The 19,349-nt window shown below is 38.8% G+C and overlaps 1 protein-coding gene across 1 annotated transcript; it reads right to left on the bottom strand.

The window, feature by feature from the left end:
• Positions 1–685: 685 nt before the first annotated feature.
• Positions 686–19,025, bottom strand: trpm5 (transient receptor potential cation channel, subfamily M, member 5; the record flags this gene model as incomplete). Its single annotated transcript, XM_079244777.1, has 26 exons — positions 686–828; positions 988–1,078; positions 1,181–1,253; positions 1,415–1,547; positions 1,739–1,917; positions 2,016–2,184; positions 2,342–2,516; positions 2,625–2,757; positions 2,943–3,061; positions 3,995–4,253; positions 4,624–4,725; positions 4,811–4,923; positions 5,632–5,777; positions 5,991–6,114; positions 8,492–8,635; positions 9,496–9,837; positions 10,440–10,558; positions 10,713–10,812; positions 11,098–11,283; positions 11,974–12,038; positions 14,131–14,308; positions 14,426–14,592; positions 15,371–15,551; positions 15,652–15,808; positions 16,996–17,063; positions 18,999–19,025. The coding sequence occupies 26 exons, from the start codon at positions 19,023–19,025 to the stop codon at positions 686–688; spliced, it is 3,693 nt and encodes a 1,230-aa protein (XP_079100903.1).
• Positions 19,026–19,349: the final 324 nt, after the last annotated feature.

Raw genomic sequence — 19,349 nt, 5'->3', positions numbered from 1 at the left:
TGAATACTCTGCTCACTAGGTTTGTATTGCATTTTTTCACCTCTGGTAAAAAATAATTGCATTTAACAGACTTTACTTATTGCTGTGTTCCACTTATATTTCTGACTGATGTGATCTTCTGGACACATAGTTCAAGTATAAATATCCAGAGGTTCAGTGCAACTAAATATTTTCACTTTAAAGTAAATGTTGCTTTCTTTTTTAGCCTACATGTTTGTATCATTTGCTTTCTGATTTTGCTTTTTATCAGTTGTGTTTTAAGTGTCATTTAAATTGACAAAGTTTATATTTGCAGGGTAAATAACTTGAAATCCTGAACATGTGATTCATTACTTAGTAAAAAGGTTTTTAATGCATTCTTGAGCTTGACCACTGTATGGTGGGCAAAATGATCATTCACTGCACTGCTATGTGTCAGCTTAACAAATGACAGACCATCTCTCATGTTTAACTCTAAAGACAACATATTGGAGTATTACAAAACAATCTCATATATATATATATATATATATATATATATATATATATATATATATATCAAAGCATCCTGCAGAATTAAATAAGTTCCACACAATTTATAAATTTAACTTTGAGTCCAAACTTAATCCCTAACTCAAATTGTTTAGTATTATTGTAGAGAGAAAACTTAATTTTCATGCCAAATTCAAACTCGTCATTCTGATTTTTACTCATCAATGTAAGGAAATTTCTTGTTGGCTCCATATCCCAGCTGACTTGGTTTGTCTTCTGCCTCTTGTTTGGATTCTTTCTCTTGTTGACTTTGAGGTGCTTCTGCTGTGGTTCCTGCCTTGCTGGCTGAAAGAGAAGCTGAGATTTCATGCAGTGATAATATTAAAATTTGAATTATGCATCACTGGAAGGGCATGATCACAATACTGTACTGTCTTCCAAACTCAGACATTTTTTGTCACTTATTCATCAATAATTAAATGATCTTTCTCGTTTAGTTCTTTTTATTTTACTTACTTGGAGCTTTTGGAGCTTCTTTACCACATTTGAGCGTGCTCTGAGCAAAGCACTCTGCCATCCAGGACAGCACCTCTCCACAATATCTGACCTAGAGGAGAAGCCAGAAATTACTTGTGGTTATGCAATCTGTAAGAGTACTCACACAACTTAACTGGGTAAAATGCATCAAAGCATCTTTTTTTCTTTTAACCTGAACTTCCACGGAGGTCAGTCTTTTCTCTTGGTCCTTGATGCCATTAACAATCTTCAGCAGGCTCTGTACCCTTAAACAATCAGTTAACAATCAGTGTCCAATTCTGAAATGTTTGTTTAAAAAAAAAAAGTTATATTAAAGCTTTAAGATAAGCAAAAAAAAGTAAAACTTTTATTATTCTTTTATTATTTATTTTATTATTCTTTTTTTTTAAATATGCAAAATACTTACTTTGAAGCAGTACTCTTGAGTCTCTCCTCACTGCTCTCCCAGTGCTGGCGCTCCAGTTTTGCAAGGTAGTTTTCTTTCTGAACAGTCTCCCATGTTATCAACCTCTGGTCAAGGCCTGCAGGAAGTTCTCTCTCTGCCATGACACAAGAAAACACACACACAAAGACACGATGCAGCTGAAACTAATGAAAATCTATCATGTCTCAAAAATAGGATAACAGCACAGTTTTATTCTATTTAATAATCTAATGCAGCCAAAGAAGTTTTTATGTACATATGTCTTTACAGGCCCCTAATGGACACATGATTGTAGAACCTTCATACCAAGATGCTCTTGTTTAGACTCGGGCCGTTTGAGCAGGGAGAGGAAGAGCTGGGAGAGATGGCTGATGATGATGAAGGGTGGAGCCAGTGCTGGACGGCTGTGGTATTCCACTATCAGATTATATCTCTGGAACTTCCAGAAGATGTCAGTGTTTCCCTGCACCACCTGGAAGGTGTAGCTGTGAAAGTGGAAGAAAAAAAAAGTGCTATGTTCTGTGAAGAAGCCAACTAAATAGCTCCCCAGACAGACCCACATATAAACGTTTTCCTAACTGACCTGAACATGGCAATGAGAAGGTTGAGCAGCAGGACATTGGTGACAAGAAGGAAGATAACCAGGAGCAGAATGACCAGCCAATTGGCATAGACATTGGGACAGGGTGGCCTCAGGCCCATGATAATTTCATTTGAGTCCTTGGTGCAGTTAATTTCAGGCATCCGAGCAGCTGTGGCCAATTACACGAGAGAATAAGAAACAATAAGATGAGTTCAGAATATCCAGGTCAACGGAGCGCCGCTCACTGAAGAGACATTTTTCATGGATGAAAACATTTTAGTTGCATCTTTATGAGAGACACAGATAGTTTATTGACTGCAGTTTACCATCTATTTCCTCCAACGGGATCTGGCCAAAAATGTGCAGATATGGGCGGTACAAGGCTCTGCGGAAAACCCAGTCAATTCTTGGATCATTTGGGTGGAGAAGAGCCTGAGTGGCGACCCCATATGCAATGAGCCATACACTCAGAAAGAAGAGGAAGAAGAAAACATCCTTCATCTGCAAGAAAGAGACATTTTCATCCTCTAAATGACGATATCAGTTCAACTTATGAGACAAGGTCTTCAGAACTGAAAGGTTTCAGTAGGAGGATCTTGTTTTAGTCACCATCCTTTCCACGATGATAATCTTGGGACCCAGCTGCTTATGAATAGCGAAGATGTGGATCAGACGTAGAGTGAATACCATGAAATCTATTGCCAGAACTGTCCGTCCTGCTTCGTAGGTGTCATTTGACATTCTAGAAAATTAAAAAATAAATAAATAAATAAAATCAAACCCATTATTTTAACCCATTTTACCATTTCTTGCCATTTTATTTTAATCCTTTGCCTTGAACCAATGTAACAGCAAATCTACAGCGGATATGTTGTATCATTTTTTTTATTTATTTTAGCTTTATTGGTGTCATCTAGTAAAAATTACCTGCAAGACACACCGACGACAAAGAGCGAGATGGCCACCATGTCACACTTGTTCCAGTTGTCCTCGACGTAGAGTTTAAACTTCTTCAAGATGTTCATCTCTTCATCAGTGAAGAAGCTCTGTCTCATCAAAATAATTCATGCATAAATATTCATTCACATTTCTTTTCAGCCCTAAGAATAATAGCCTGTCATTTCCTTTATCTGAATGTCTTCTACCAGGTCAAAACAGCAAAACCCTTTTCAGACAGCAAGGAGCAAGCCACTTGTCCTTACTGCATTAAAGGCACCTGCCATGCTCTAATTTCTCACCTCTGTGAAATGTTTCTTTCACCAAGGCTTTTCACTTTGGATTAAGACAGGGCATCTGTTTGAAAAACCAGTTCTTGGTCCCTTGATGGCGTTGTTGTCCTGACAACAAGCCGAGGATGCAATGACGCTCTCAGTAAGTGACAAACTGGTATGTCAGTCCTGACTGTCACTCTAAATGCCAACATCAAGATGTGATGCTTCTCCATAATATAAATAGATAGATAAAGGTGGATGGATGGATGCCATTCCTTTGAAAGCGCCGACACCCCGCTGGGCTTGGTAACATGCAAGACCTTTTCTCCAGCAAAGTCCTTCTGTTAATTTCAGGCACCATGTGGGCTGCACATTGAAAAGGTGGATGGAAAGTCTGTCTCATATGGGTCTTTTGGGCCCAGGGGAGGTTCAACAGCATCACTGCAATAAGGGATCGCGCCTGTCTGACCTGGCTCTCTGGGCAGGAGTAATGCAGGGAGGTGAGAGGCTCATGAATCCTTAAAACCCAGGAGAGAATGCGCTCACTCTAGCGAATCACATCTTCGCCTACTCAGATGTGTCTGACTTGTCAGGAGTGAACATCTAATAAGAATGCTGCTCCATCACAATAAGTGTGAGACTGCTGGAATAAATAAATGTGTAAGCTCAACAAACGAATGTCAAATTACTGATGTGAGAACTTGAAACATGTCTGAAACAGATTGTGCTTGCAGAGGAGAAAGCTGGATTTAATTCTTTGATCTTCACCTGTCGAAGTTCCTCCAGCACCAAGGTGAAGACCCAGAAGTAGAGCATTATCTCTGGAGCTCCAGGACCATTTGGTGGTGGAGGACGAAAGTCTAGTAGGAGCACATAGGTGAAGAGGCAGAGGAAGGCGAAGTACATGATGACATTGCCAAGAAACACGGTGACAGGAGCGCTCCAGAAGCGACGCCAGCGGCGGAGCAGGAACCGCCACCACACAAAGGCACAGTTCTGAGTTTCTGGACCTCCGGGTGAAGAGTCCCTGCACATCAAAGACGAGACACGATGGAGAACTGTTGTTGAAAGACTCTTAATTTAACCAACAAATTGAGCAAAATAATAATCTATATGAAATATTGTTGTCTCTTAATATCCTTTCTGTACTCCTGATGGAAGTTACTGTAAGTAAGATAATATAACAGTTTTTATTCATTATGTTCATACATTTATCCAGTTTATATTTTTCACTTGATATAACAGATTTGCCCTGGGAGGAATAAAGTAAAGGGAAAAATAAGAAAGATAACAAAATGTCTCAAAGGGCAAAAACCTGCCATAAGAGTATATTACTGGCCCCTATGTCTTTGACTGGTAATTAAATTAATTTCAAGTAAAAACAGTGTTGAACTCACAAAGGGTCGTCATCATCAGTGAGCAGTAAAGCTTTTTCTGTATCCAGACTGTCAAGCTCCACAAACTGTTTGTCCCCATTACGATTATCCAGTTCCTCATCACTGACAGAAACATCAGAGGCTGTTTGCACACAGGCAGGTGCACATGATTCAAACAAACAATGGGTTGGCATGAGAGATCTGTCACCTGAACTTTATGAGGTTGGTCCAGATGAGCGGAGGACAGAAAAAAGACACCACGAGCTTGGAGATGGCTGTGTCTGTGGTCATAGCCCCCCACCAAATCTTTGTGAGCAGAGCCTGCCGAGAAAATGAGACTTTTTCATTATTTTGGTTTTCTGTTAACCAAGAGAGGGCACTGTAGTTCCTACAATATTTTAAACTCAAAGTAATGGATCTACATTCTTAGAAGACAAACAGATAAAGCTATATATATGTGTGTGTGTGTGTACACACACACACACACATATATGTATATATATATATATATATATATATATGTGTGTGTAAAAGAATTTCCCTCATTTGATGTGCAATTGCAGTTTGAAATTAGGTCATTTGCATGAAGGGACACCTGATGCATAGTCATGGTCTTGTCCACCTCTTTATCACACCCATTGAATCCAAATAACCTCAAAATAATATGCATGTACTGAATCATAATTAACAACTTTCCATTAAAATAGACTCTTTTATTCCAACTGTGTGCTTTAAATAAAAGATGTTATTCACTGTGTGCTAAATTTCCCTGCTGATTCTGAATACCAATTAACTCTCAGTGATGACTTTGTAATGACAAGGACATCTCTAGGAGGAATGTTCAGGGAAAATTTTGTGTTGAATGAAGTCTCTATTGGCGTACAAGGCATTCATAGCATTCTGTAGCATACCTCTGCAGAATAATCTGAATATATTTTTAATACATTCTATACATTTTGATCAGTAAGTGGATGATGAAAATCAGATAAATGGAAACCAAACGAGTGAATGAATGTTTGTGCTTATTACCTGGACTCCATCATGAGCAAAGAAGGATTTAGCGTCTGCCTCAGTTGCCAAGTTGAGGACTGTAGATTTGCTCCAGCAGTGCGTTCTCCTCACTAACAGAGCATAAGCCCTGTCTTCACTGTTGGAGTAACACTCTCCAAAGACATCTGACACAGTAAGAATAGTCAGTATACAGTATCAACCACTCCATTCTGTAATCTTTCAAGAGCTCATACTTTCCAGTTTGTAATGTACTCCCTTCTAGTAGGATTCTCCTCGTGTTTATCTTCGACAGTGTTAAAGTAAATTGAGGTACGCTTGACCTTTACTTTCTCAGACCACACTGTCAGCCCTTGTCACCGAACAGTTTATGTACTCACCAAGGGCAAACTGCTCGTACTTGGCTTCCTTCATACTGCGTGCAGACTCAGCCTCAGATTCTAGGCGTGCCATCTCTTTCAGAATCTTACAACCTACCAGCGCTGCTGCAACCGCCTCCGGGCCCTAAAGGATTAAAAGAAAGCTGTATTTAAGAAATGTGCTTGGAAGAAACATCTAGTGCAGAAATTTGGAGAGCTTCATCGTTTGCATCTGAATGATTGGACTGAGTCCATCAATTTTACCTGCACATTGCATGGACAAGTGTTTCAGTTGGACCTGCAAATAAAGGCTTTATACAAATGAAGTATATAATCTACTTTAGGTATGATAGCAGGGTTCAAACAATGGTTTTTGATTTTGGTGGGTTTTTTTCTTTTACCTGCTGTTATTTAAGAGGATCTTTGTTCATTCGCTATTACTTACAAAATTCAGCCAGTTGTCGTCCTGCTCCTCCTGGAATTCAGTTTCTGCTTAATTCTGTTCTTACACAGAACAAAATTCACTTTCGGCATTTATTTTGTGCTTAAATTTCAGATAGATCTAACCTCTGCTCAGTGGTTTTTATAACTTCCTGATGTGAATGGACACCAGTGACGTTTATACTCTAAATGATTTGATTATAAATCATGTCAGTTTTAGAAAAACATGCTTTTTCTTGTTACTGACAGTTAGATGAAAAAAAGAAAGTGATAAAAATAAACACATAGCCTGAGTCTGTGTGAGCCAGCAATGCCATTGACCTGTCTTTGTTGCACCTGTGCACATGTAGCTGTAACTAAGGAACATACATCTTCCTTAGTGAACTATAAGGGGATATACTTAACCTAAATGTGTCTCTCTGCCTGTGCAGTCTGACAGTTTGTGACTTTTTATTCTTGGTTTTTAAGGAAGCATCTGAAGAATAGTATGCATTGTCGTTGTGTGTAAAAAAATCACATTGCATAATGAAAGTTAATGTGATTAATTATCATTTCAATGTTTAAAGATCCTTGTGGAAAACAACAGCATTATTTACTGTTTCTCTTTCAAGAAAGATGGAAAGACATATTTCCCTGGTTTCTGAGCCATTTCTGGAAACGTCTCAGCATTTGTTTGTGGCTTTAAAGGACACAAAGTTCATACACTGCAAAAACTGAAATCTAAGTAAGATTAAAAATCTTAAATTGAGTACACATATGCTTATTTTTTTTAAAGGGAAGATAATTCTTAGGTTTTATGCCAGAGAATTCCTCTTGTTTTTAGAGTATTTTTTACTTGTTTTGGGAAATTCTGACAAGCCAAATTTTCTTGTACTGTTGGCAGACAATTTATCTTATTTAAAGCAACATTTACCTAATTCTTGTATTTTTTTTCTTGTTTTTTTAAGGCTGAGTTTTTGCAGTGTAGAACAAAGGATTACAGGGGTGCGCTTCAAAAAAATTATCCTAACATTGTCCCTGTATGGTCTTACAGTCCCTTATGTTTATTGCATTATGTTTTCATGTTCTGTCATCAACAGATGGCTTATTTATACACTTCATGCACAGCACTGCAGCACAAACAGTGACATGACAAATTTATAAATGAAAAGATGCAGAAGATCGGATGTGAAATTATGCTCTCTGCAGTCCTCATTCCTTTTTTATTCCAATGTATCCATTGCGCTCTTTAATGCAATTTATGGCTTTTTTTGAACTCTTACTTACTGGATATGTGACGTTTTGCTCACAAGCCAACCAGTGAGGGTAATTGTGATGATGACTTCAACATGAGAAATACTCAAACTATCAATGCAGCTATCCAGGCCCCAGCCTGAGTGGTAAAATGATTTGCAGCATGGGAAGAGTACACACACTGCATGCAATTGCAATAATTTCAGATAATGTTTAAAATAAGAAGCGGGGAAGGAGCCCATAAGGGCGACCGCTTGAGAGATTAGAATAATTGGTCGCTTTAGTTTAAGCAAGGACTGCAGAGAAATAAAAGGTGCCATGAAAAGAAGGTAAAAACAAAGAGACGCTGTCATTGATTGGTGTCATTTAAACTATTCATGAAGCATCAATCCCAGGTCAGGATATTTCTCATTAACGAGGTCGGGATTTTAGATCCTGTCTGTGCTCTCTCACCGCTGGTTGACAGCCGTAGCAAGCAGCATGACCTTCATTTCAATAATGTTCTTGAAGATAAGATACCTTTTTAGTTCACCTATGCTCTAGATAAATATGCAGTCTCCAGGGCTCTTTTATCTGTAGTGACATTTTCATACGGCAGGAATGACCTACGCCTGCACTGTGCTGGTCCCCATCACTTCTGTCAAACTGAATGCAAAATACAAACTCTCACTGTGTAATTCAGCTCACTTCAGAGCCATTTAAGGAGTTTTTATTATTATTATTATTATTATTTGTTTGTTTTGTTTTTACCAATGCCAGGAACATTTGGGTGCAGCTGACTTGGAACGTGCTGTGCCTTTACGGTATGAGCTGGAGCACAACTGAGCAAAGAAAGCAACAAGACTGACCATGGCCCAGAAGTAGTTAGCCATCTGCTGTCGGTTCTGAAGGACGGCCCAGAGGAAAAGATCCCGCCAAGGATGTTCGCAGCGTTCCTCTAACTCAGCCAGGTTCTTCTGGCTGTGGAACAGTCGCCCCTTTGCCGGCTTCTCCTGGAGCACACAGACATTACTCTGAATTTATTAAATATGTAAAATATGTGGGGCAGATGCAGACAGTTTACACAGCTTATATGAGTAATACCATTCATGGTAGTCTTTACTTCAAAACCACTTTCACTGCCAAGGGGCACTTTGGCAATCAGATAACCCAAAAGACTGATGAGTGTATGAATTGACTTCAAATGAGCAGAGCTCTCTCAGTAATAAATAAATAAATAAATGAATAAATAAAATCTTTGTTGACAATGAGCGAGTCAGTTGGAGTTAGAATGACGTTTGATAACTTCTGCAGTCATGTTTGCCTAGCTGGTCCCTGAAGTCATGTGATCACGGTCTGCTGGTTATGCTGCAAAATCTAACAAAAAAAACAACAAAAAGGTGACATAGTCTTTGCAAGAACTGCTCCAAATCTCTGGAACTCTCTTCCTCTGAGCTTGAGATCAATAGACGTGGTGATCTGTTTCAAAAAGCAGCTGAAAACCCATCTTCTTAAACACACTTTTGCTTAGTTTATGTAATGTTTTATATTTCTTTATTTGTGACAATCCAATGTTTCATTCCTACGTCTGCAAGACAGCTTGCTGTTAAAGTCACAATTAAAGATTTACCATCTTCCTGGAAGTAAGTTTAACATGAAATGTATATATTGTCTGCTTCACTGCATCTCTCATGTGTCATTAAAGTTTCAAACGAAGCTGCGTGAGCAGCGGTAGGATGGAGAAAAATCTCTTCCCAAGAAACATGTAAGCTGTGACAAGATGTCAAGGACTTCCACTAATCTAGCAAACAACTGCTTTGAACGTATCAAGTATTAACTCCTCGCTGGAAGATTTGAGGGGGAGATCACTCACTGTGGGGATCTTTTGGTAGAAACCTTTACAGGAGTCATGGAGAAAGTCCTTCAGCACCTTGGCAACCTCATAGAGGGTGAAACGGGGTTTCCCTTGCTCAACAGGATGATGTCCAGGTGGTCCATGTGTCCTGGCTGCTCCGAGCAGGAGCTGCTTCTCCTCATACTTTTTGAGGAGCAGGTTGTGAAGAAGGCTCTTCTCCGACACGGACCAGTAAAGCTCCTGTAGTCGACCGTAGGTAAGGAACTCCCCAAGGTTCACACCATTGTCCACAAAGAGGCGCACAAAGTCTGGTTTGTCGTTGATCAGAGCATCCATCATGACTTCTTCGAGGTCACACGCCTGCAAAGATCGTCAGGGTTTTGTCACCATTAATTATTCAGTTATTCTGCTTTTATCTACATGACAAAATGACTTGCTGCTCTGCTATCTTATGAACCACAACCCATCAGTAAGTCGCTTTAGCATCAGCTGAGGACAGATGTTGACTGGTTAAAGCGCTTATTTGAAACAGATTTATGGCCATCTGAACTGCACGGGTTGACGTATTTCCTCCTATACTGTAAAAACATGTAGACATCCACGATCCTCTGAGAAGGATTCTACTGACACATCCCGTGCTCCAAGGTTGACATGAACTGATTAATTTGTGTTAATTAGCAAATGTTTGAAGTTAAAGCACGTGACGCTAACACACTAAGCTATGATAACACACATCAAAGACGAAATATCTGCTGAAGTAGATTTACACTGGCATACAGATGGCAGCGTTTAACTCAGTGTCTGCCTGTATATATTTTATGAGTACAGCCTCACTGGGCAGGTACTAAATCTCAACTCTGACTTGAGTGTAATTCTAGTAAGCAAAGGATGCACTAGAACAGACTAGAAATTAAATTGCCAGTTTGAGAAACATGTAATCTAATTACTATGTACTTAATCACCTTCCACTCCACGTCTCCATTAAAGATGTCACTCTTGGCGATGTCCACTCTGTTCCAGGCCACAGCGAGCTTCAGTTCATCCAGGAAGTCTTGAGCCTCCTGACTTTGGCTCTTACAAGCTGATAACCACACAGACATGTAAAATGTTGACAAGTTCACAACCTATGAAATGCTCAAAATGTCAAGGCTGTGTCAATACAGAGAGCCAGTAATTGTGCACCCGCAGGATATTTTGAGTTTCTTGACCATATCTCTCACAAAAAAGAACTTTACCCTTGACAAGAGCTTTGAGAATGACCGTGTCCAGCTCAGAGCTCTCCTGTTCAGGATCATGTACAGTCAGGAGATACCCGTGATCGAGTATCTTCTGGATCTGATGGGCAGGATGATAGTCAGTTGTTAGAGTGCAATAAGTAATCTGTTTTTAGCATTAATGAACTGTTTCATACCAACACAGATACTCCAGTGTTTACAGAGTATCGCCCTCCTGCTTCATAACCTTAATGTGGCCACATTCAAATTCTTAAGAAAATGATGCAAATCCCACATTAGCCCACCTCAAAGTCTTCCCTTGGTGTGCCCCATTTTTCTACAAATGTTCAAGACTTGTGCATATTTTTGTAAGTGCCTGCCTCCATGCTGTGCACATGGCTCTCACCAGCTTGACCCAGTTACTGATGTCTGTGCTGTGGTGGGCATTAGGAAAGGTGTCCAGCAGCAGCTCATGAACACTGTCTGTGTCCCAGGAGCCTCTATTCATCAGTGTGACAATGATGTCAGCCACGCCTCCAGAACCTGCCAGGATCAGCCACGGTGTCGAATTTCCAATTCCCTTATACATTCTCTGTCAAAACAGGCACGATGTTAAGACACATTCTCTCTTCTTCAAACTGTTATCTTATGAACAAAAGGACTACGTTGTTTTAGCAAATACTGCAGTTTTCATCCTCCTCAGTTATAGTTGGATTCATGCTTATAAACTGCTGGTTTTCAGATCATATGGAGAGTTTAGTCTGACGTTTCAGTAGGTGGCACAATGAAAGCCTGACCAAAAGCATGATGCTCAAGCCTTAGCTGGCCTGTTCATATTCAAATGAGGAGCATCTAGATTCATTCAATTCAATTTATAACAACCAGTTCATAACAAAGTCGTCCAAAGGCTCTTTACAGACATGTTCATTTCAATGCCTTGTTATCCAACTTTAAAATATCCACATTTGTCAAATCTGTAATAACTCTGTTCATTCAAGCCAAGGAAAACCAGCATAATGCATCAATCCTGGGCATGCAGGTGACAGCAGAAAAACAGGAAGGTAAAGCCACACTACGGAAGCCGAAAGCGGTCATTTTCACCTATTGTTATATTTTTTTCCATTGGTTTTCTTATAATCTAATAACGGTGTTAAACAAAACATGTGACCATGACCGCTCTCAGCTTCCGTACCATGCAGAAACCAGGTTTCTGAGAGTCTCTTTTGGGTTATTTCTTTAAAGTTCCTGAGTAGCAAATGCAGTATAATGAAATATAACTTGCCTTTAGTATTCTGGGTTCCCCATGGACCAAGAGACACAAAACAGGGATCTCAAAGCTTCCTGTGCCTGCGAAGTAGCATAGAAACGCCTCATTTGTTTTACAACATATAATATGCATTCTATTCTATTTTATATTATAGGTCTCTCGCTTGTATCTTCCAGCAACTTGTGATGCTTTTCTACTTGTGTACGAACTTGTGTCACAGCCTTTGAGAATGCAGAGCTGACTGTGCAGGACTGGTTTCGTGATCCTGGCTCTGCCTCTTAGAACCGAACCACATCCTGCTGGCTATGCTCCTTCCCATGGATCCCTGCACCTTGCTTTAGACAAATATCAACCTTTTTGTCTGTCTCTCTTGACAGCTGTATTTTAGTATGAGCTAATTTGACATCAGCTGCAACTTATTGCCTGCAGCTGTTACTTTCCTTTAACTGTAACACAATACTCATTACTGGTCCGTTTTTTAAGGATGTCAGTTTTAACTGGAGTGGCTGTAGCTCAGGAGGAAGAGCAGTTGTCCTTCAACTGGAAAGTTGGGGGATCAATTCCAGGATTCCCTGAATGCCTAAGTGTCCTTGGGCAGTGAAGACACTGAACCTCAAGCTGCCCCCCAATGTGCCTATTGGGGTATGAGTGTGTGTATGAATGGGTGCAAGTGACAAGTAGTGTAAAGCGCTTAGAGTGGTCTGCATGACTAGAAAAGCATTTTATATATATATATATATATACATTTACCAACTGTGTTGCTTGTATTTGTGAGGCTTGAAAGCAATACTTTGTTATTGATGCAATTATGGTACAGTTTAATGTATGTTGGTCTGTTTCAACCATCTTGCAGCATTTGTTTATGCAGCCTGGAATGAGGTCAAGCCTGGCTATTTTTGCTGTAGCTTACTTACAAAACATTTGTTTTCTCTTCTGTAATGTTCATTTGAAGAGGTGGTTATAACTTGTGTGGGAAGGTGACCTGATCTTGCTGTGAATTGTAGAAGATTGAAGTTGACTGTGGTGGGATTCTTTTTGTTATGTTGGTTTTATTGTTTTGTCAAGTCCCAAAGGACCCAAACTTTGGTCAGGGATTTTCTTTTGTTGCTGTTTTTTTCTTAGCTAAACATTAAATAACATATTTTTTTAATTACCAGTTCCACTTTGTTCAGTGGTATCTCCCCATTTTCCTGAATGTGCTGAGTCATATTTCCCTGGTTATGAACCAGTAAGTGAATAAGGGTGTAAAATATTAATGGGGAAGAACAGAAGTTGTTGTAAAATATTGCTGAACTCATGTTTTCACAAACAGTTTGGGAGACATGCAAGTTTTTATAAATATTGTTTCTCATTCTGACCTTTCCTCTTCCCTTTATGGGACATCTCATTATTTTTCTAGGAACTTTGCAGGGAGGTGGCCTCGAGTGGACTAAAGAGGAAAAGCGCGGTTTATCAGTCTGAAAGGAATTCTTAACTTGACTGCTGCACTTTTGTACAATGTTGAAGCTTTTGATTCCCCAGCAAAACATATCAAAAGCTTATAAAATATGAAGAACGATTTTCTATTAAGATATGCATATATGAAACAGCTGCATGTATTATGTACAGAATCACAATGAAATAATGCATAATGCATTTATAATTTAGCATCAGGAAAGCTAGCATTTTTCAGAACGAATAATCATTTCATTTTTGACTGTTAACCCTTTATGGGGCAATTGACGATTTTTGATCACTTCGTTGTCTTTCACATTCAGCATGAAACTATTTTTTTTTTTTTTGTTAATGTAACAACAGAATGGAGGTCTTGGTACCTACCAGAAGGACAATTTGAAGTTAAAATTTCTAATTTCAAGGTATTTCATTGAGTGCCCTATAAAGCATTAAACTTGACTTAACTTGAGTTGTAGTAAATGACTAATTTGATCTTTTTGTTCTGCGATGGACTGGCGAGCTGTCCAGGGTGTACCCTGCCTGTCGCCCAAAGCCAGCTGGGATAGGCTCCAGCTTCCTCGCGACCCTGAATTGGGTTAAGCGGTTTAGAAAATGGATGGATGGATGGATGGATGGATCTTTTTGTTAATAATCCTAAGATATGGTGTTATTATCAGCATGAGTTAAAGATTCCCACTCAGTTGTTCTTTTCCCAGCAGTGACCTAAAGGATTTGTACCTCCGTATCCTGTGCGTTGAAGGGAGATATGCTTGAGCAGCTTCACTCTCATTTCGCTGGTCCCTCCTGGTCTGTTGGGATCTTCCTCCACAAGCACAAAGTGTGAGTGGTGACTGTCCAAAGAATACACTGAACCATGGGGCAAGTCCTGTGGTTTGTATGCTGCAGGCTCATCCACCTTATTAAAATGCATAGAAGGAAGCAAAGAGACTGAAAACAGCACTAACACATCAACACATTCTCAGAGATGATGTTGCCTTTAGTGGCTTTTCATTGTCTGTTTGCAAACAGGAACCTTGGCAGTAAGCAGAGCCTCTCGGTTGTGGATCATGTTCCAGGGAGCAATGCCAATGGCCACTACACGAACTTTAGAGGAGGTGCTGGCCAAGGAGTGATCTCGCACCGCTTGGCCCAAGTGCTTGGTGATGCCAAAGCGAAGGCCATTAGTCAAAATCCACGCCCCTGGAGAACAGTAAAGCAGTTGTGTATGTGTGTATATGTAGATCATTGGGGTTTTAGTTAATGTTATTACAAAACTATACACTGTAAAAAGAAAGAATCTGTAATATGACATTATTTTTGTATTACTTCATGTTATTCCTGTTTTTACTAACTTACAAATAAGATGACTGATGCAGACAGATAAGTTTTATTTCAAATGTTAAAAAGGAACACACATATATATATATATATATATATATATATATATATATATATATATATATATATTCCAAATATGTCAAATTTCCAGTTTTTAAAATCTAATTTAATTTAATGTGATTCTGATTAATTTGAATGTTGCACATGTTCAAATTCATCACAATGTCAGTACAATTAAATAGAAAAAATAGTTGAACAGCTAAATTTAAATTAATTATAGTTTACATTGTGTTATTTTACAATGCATTTATTCATACCTTTACATGGTCTGCATAAATACATATAGTGTAGGCATTAAGGTCGACTTGGAGCTGGGAAAACCAGATCAGCTCCAGGAATGGCAATCAAATTAAAATAAAATTATACATGCTTATGTCCTTTTTTTTTTTTTTTACTTCGAAAAGCCAAAATAGATTTAAAGATCCCTCTTAAAAGTAAAAATATAAACAGTACACACACCTATGTTTTGTTTTTTGTTTTTTTCAAACTTTTTGACAGTATTTTTCAGAATATGACAACCGTAACATTATATGACACTATACAAGTTGTGGTAGCAACTCAGCTGCCCTGTGATCATAACCTGTACTCTGTGCAGCCTTCACAAGTCCTTTTCTAAGAGTGTCCCTGAGCCAGGGCTTCATCTGAGCCAGCTCATCGCCTCCCACCAATGCCACTACGAGGTGTGGAGGAGAAAGGCCCCACTCCTTTGTGAGCATCTCGTAGATCAGCACTGGATCTGTGTTGCTGCGCACTCTCACAAACTGAAGAAAAGGAAGAGAAATGTGGCAAAGTACGCACTCAACTTCCAAAGTGATTCTTGCTAAGTGTGGTTAGAAAACCTTGTGTGCAATGTAACCTCACCTTCCCTCTTGTCTTGGTAGAGCCTATAAAGTCAATGTCACCCACTCTTCCAGCTGCCCAGTGACTCTTTTCCTTCTTCATTTTACTTGCCAGACCTCTGGCTACATTCTCAAGAGTCTCATCCACTGTGGAGCAGCATGAGCAGCCAAGAAGGACACTAAGGAGACATACGGGAATCGCGTAATTATTCCAAATCACAAAGTCATCCGCTTTGGAAAGATAATGGAAAACTGAACTTTCACTCTTTCTAACTATTTTAAATGTAAAATATTTACCCAAATTTTATGAAAGCTGCTCAAAAACAAGCCTTCCATGCCTGTGTATGGACTCATTTTTATTGACAGGACTTTACTTTTTCCTTCTTACTATTTATGTTATGTAACCCAATAGCACAGCTGAATATAATCTTTACTTTACTCAACCTGATTAGGAAATTCAGATTTGCGTTTCACCCATCTCTAGATATTTCACCTCTGTTGGACTCAAGACTCAAGACCCAAACCCAGTTGTGTAATCAATATGTTGCAAACATTAACAAATATATTTCGATGTGCCTTCTCCTAGACAACCATAAAAGGAGCATTGATTGACATGGGACAGAGATTACTCTTGGATCCCAGTGGTTTTCTTTATTCAGTGATGTCGGATTGTTACAAACTGCATCAAAAGTAACAAGAAGATTTGAGAAACCTGATTGATGCATTTATATTGGGATACCGTGAGAATCTAAAATGAACAAGTCCTCCTTTTTATTGGCTAGAGCTCCATTATTAAGTGTATCAAAGTTCCCATTATGATGTATATGATATTGCAAAAGAAAAAAAAATGTTAAAACATACTCAAATCAAGTGAATTATTTAGATCAATAGAGGTATTCTGAATGCTTTTTAGCGTGTTTTGTCCTCCCCCACAAAGAATTCCATTTTACAGCTTAAGAAGAGCATCTCTCATAAATAATTTAGATAGAAAATTCACTTGAAGTTACTCAAGACTTCTTAGTCATGCACAAACATTTGCTTCCTCTAGCAAGCTTCCAAATTGTTAGGCTACTCAGAAAGTTAGCTAGCATCTTTTCCTAAGCATCTGATAACGATTTCTATCATGAAAATAAAAAATAATTTATATTAAATAATTAAATAATTTATTAAATAATTTTTTATAATGAAAACTTAACATGACAGGTCAGTTTGTGTCAGATAAGACCTCCTCCTATCCATGTTGTGTAAGTATCACTTCACGTGGAGACAATACACCTATCATATTAGCTTTTATACACACACACACACATACACACACACACACACACACACACACACACACACACACACACACACACACACACACCTGTGATCCTCTGACCATTCCAGCACGTCTCCACATTGGAGGCATCGTGTCTGCGGTTGCAGTGTTCTCTATAAACAAATTAATACACGTGTATTAGGTCATTTTTCCACTAAATCAAATGCAAAGCTGGCAAAATTTTCATTCTCGTCTCACATGCAAAGTGCTTCTCCCCGCCTGATGCTCGAACAGGAAATACACAAAGCAGTCCCTGAGATACATAAAAGTGGGAAAACGGGGCCGCGCACATTGTGAATTCATATCACATAAACTCCTCTGATACGATGCAAAGTGTAAATAAAGTTTGGTGCTGTGAAAGAATCAGCATGTCAGATATTTATGCATGACTGGAGTGGTAAGGTGGCACTTTGAATCTGGGAAAAGTGAAAACTGTTCTCAGCTGATACTGTTTCCATGTAGGTTGTCATTCTTGGTTGCAAGTTAAATGGCAGTAACTAAAAACTATGCATGGCATTGCTTTTTAAAAGCATCCTCATTTTACTTTTAGTGCCTTAAGCAAAGACATTTCTATGTTTTGCTTATATTAAGTGGTCTGGCATGTTTGGAAAATGTGCTTTCAGCATTATAAGAGCAGAAGTTATTTCACTATGAAAACGGCAACAGTCTGTTCATCTTTGAATGATTCTTTTCAGAAAAATAAATGGCACTCAGTTCAAAAAGCAAACACATTCATTATTGATCAATTATCCATTTGCCTCTGTAAGCACAGGCATTTATCAGCCAGCCTTATTTGCATGGGCACTTGAGCTGCTTGCAAAAGATGATCAGAAGAAAATATATCTATACACAAAAAAAGGGGAAAAGACCATAGAAGTGCACATCCATATCGCAAAAAAGCAGTTGCCTTTTTGTGTACTTTGAATTAAGAAAAGCGTTTAAGGCTGAATGTGGCGATGCATAAACATGCTTTACAGACTGAGAGTCAGTTTGTGCTTCACCATCTGTTTAATGTAAGCGAGCAGCTTGTAGCGGAAGCTTTTATTTGACTACAGGTTTGGGTCTGGGAAAAGGGAAAGGCCTACTGGGCATGCAAACAGGACGATTTGCATGCAAAGGTGGAGGAAAGGATGTTGAGCTCTGTGCGTGTGTGTATGCATATATGTATTTATGCATGTTTTTCACATCTCAAGGAGACAGTCTTTTCCGTACACACGTTTTAGTTGTTGCAACATGTGTGCATGTGGTTGTTGTACTTTAGGTAAAACTCTAAGGCTCAACAACCCCCCTTTGGACACATCTTGAAACCTCGTCTAAATTCAAATGCATTCTTTAAAAAAAACAACAACTACATTTTGAAGCAGAGACTAGTTTTTGACTCAAAACATTTTACAGTTCAGTATAATTCAAATAAGCTTTGCGCTAATTTCCCAGTTTAAACCATTTTTATTGCTTAAAAATCGTGTTCCTTTAGTTTACAACAAAAAAAAGTTGCTTCTTATTTAGTGGTATAAAGCTTGCTTTACCAGTATAAAGTGAAAGGATTTAAACATGTCTTTATATTTGTCATACTTGAAAAAAATATTTTAATGAGAAACGTGTATACATTTCCAGGAACTTACAAATGACTTGTTCAGTAGGTGGCTCCTTCCTCTTAAAAAGTGAGTTCCTCCCCTCTGTTAATCCTCCCGCAGTGGGAAGTGTTGGTTTACCCACTGTAACTCTGCCAGGTTATGACTTTTATGTAAAATCCACTGTGATAACATATTATTTCCTGCTACATAAGTAAACTAAATTCCACCGGGCAATTATATCCTCTACATTTGAATTCCTCCAGATTTCCTTCATTCCCCACATCAGTTTTCAGTTGAGTTTACCAAACAGCTTCATAAACATCGACACACTATTAAGGGTTGATGTGAACATTCAACAGTTCCTCTGCTTTTTTTAAAAAAACAAAAAAACAAAAACAACTTTTTATATACATCACACATTTGAACTTATTATGCCTTAAAAGGCAGAAAGACAAGGCTATGCTACATACTCACCAGAGGTGTGTCTTGTCTCTCCTGCATGGCTGGAGTAAATGTCTCCTTTTGCAGATTTTCACCTGCAGAGACTGAGAGGCGTCTCCTTCAGGTGAACCACCTGGTCTACGTAGAAGTGTTACAAAGGTTGGGCTGTCCCTTCAGCCAATCCTGGATGCTGCTGCACACCATTGCTTTGCATGATGGTCAGCCTCTGCACATCATCAACAGGGCTGCACCTTCAGCATTAAATAGAGTAGCTCTATGCATGTGGCATATTCATCAACATTCCAAAGCACAGATATGATCACTTAGAGAGCTCTGTAACACATAGAGCCAAATATGAAGATGGATTTTACAATTGCATTGTTT

The sequence above is a fragment of the Telmatherina bonti genome (genome assembly GCF_933228915.1).
Source record: "Telmatherina bonti genome assembly, chromosome: 1".
NCBI lineage: Eukaryota > Metazoa > Chordata > Actinopteri > Atheriniformes > Telmatherinidae > Telmatherina > Telmatherina bonti.
Note: the sequence above shows the minus strand (reverse complement) of the source record. Positions and strands in the feature narration are given on the sequence as shown.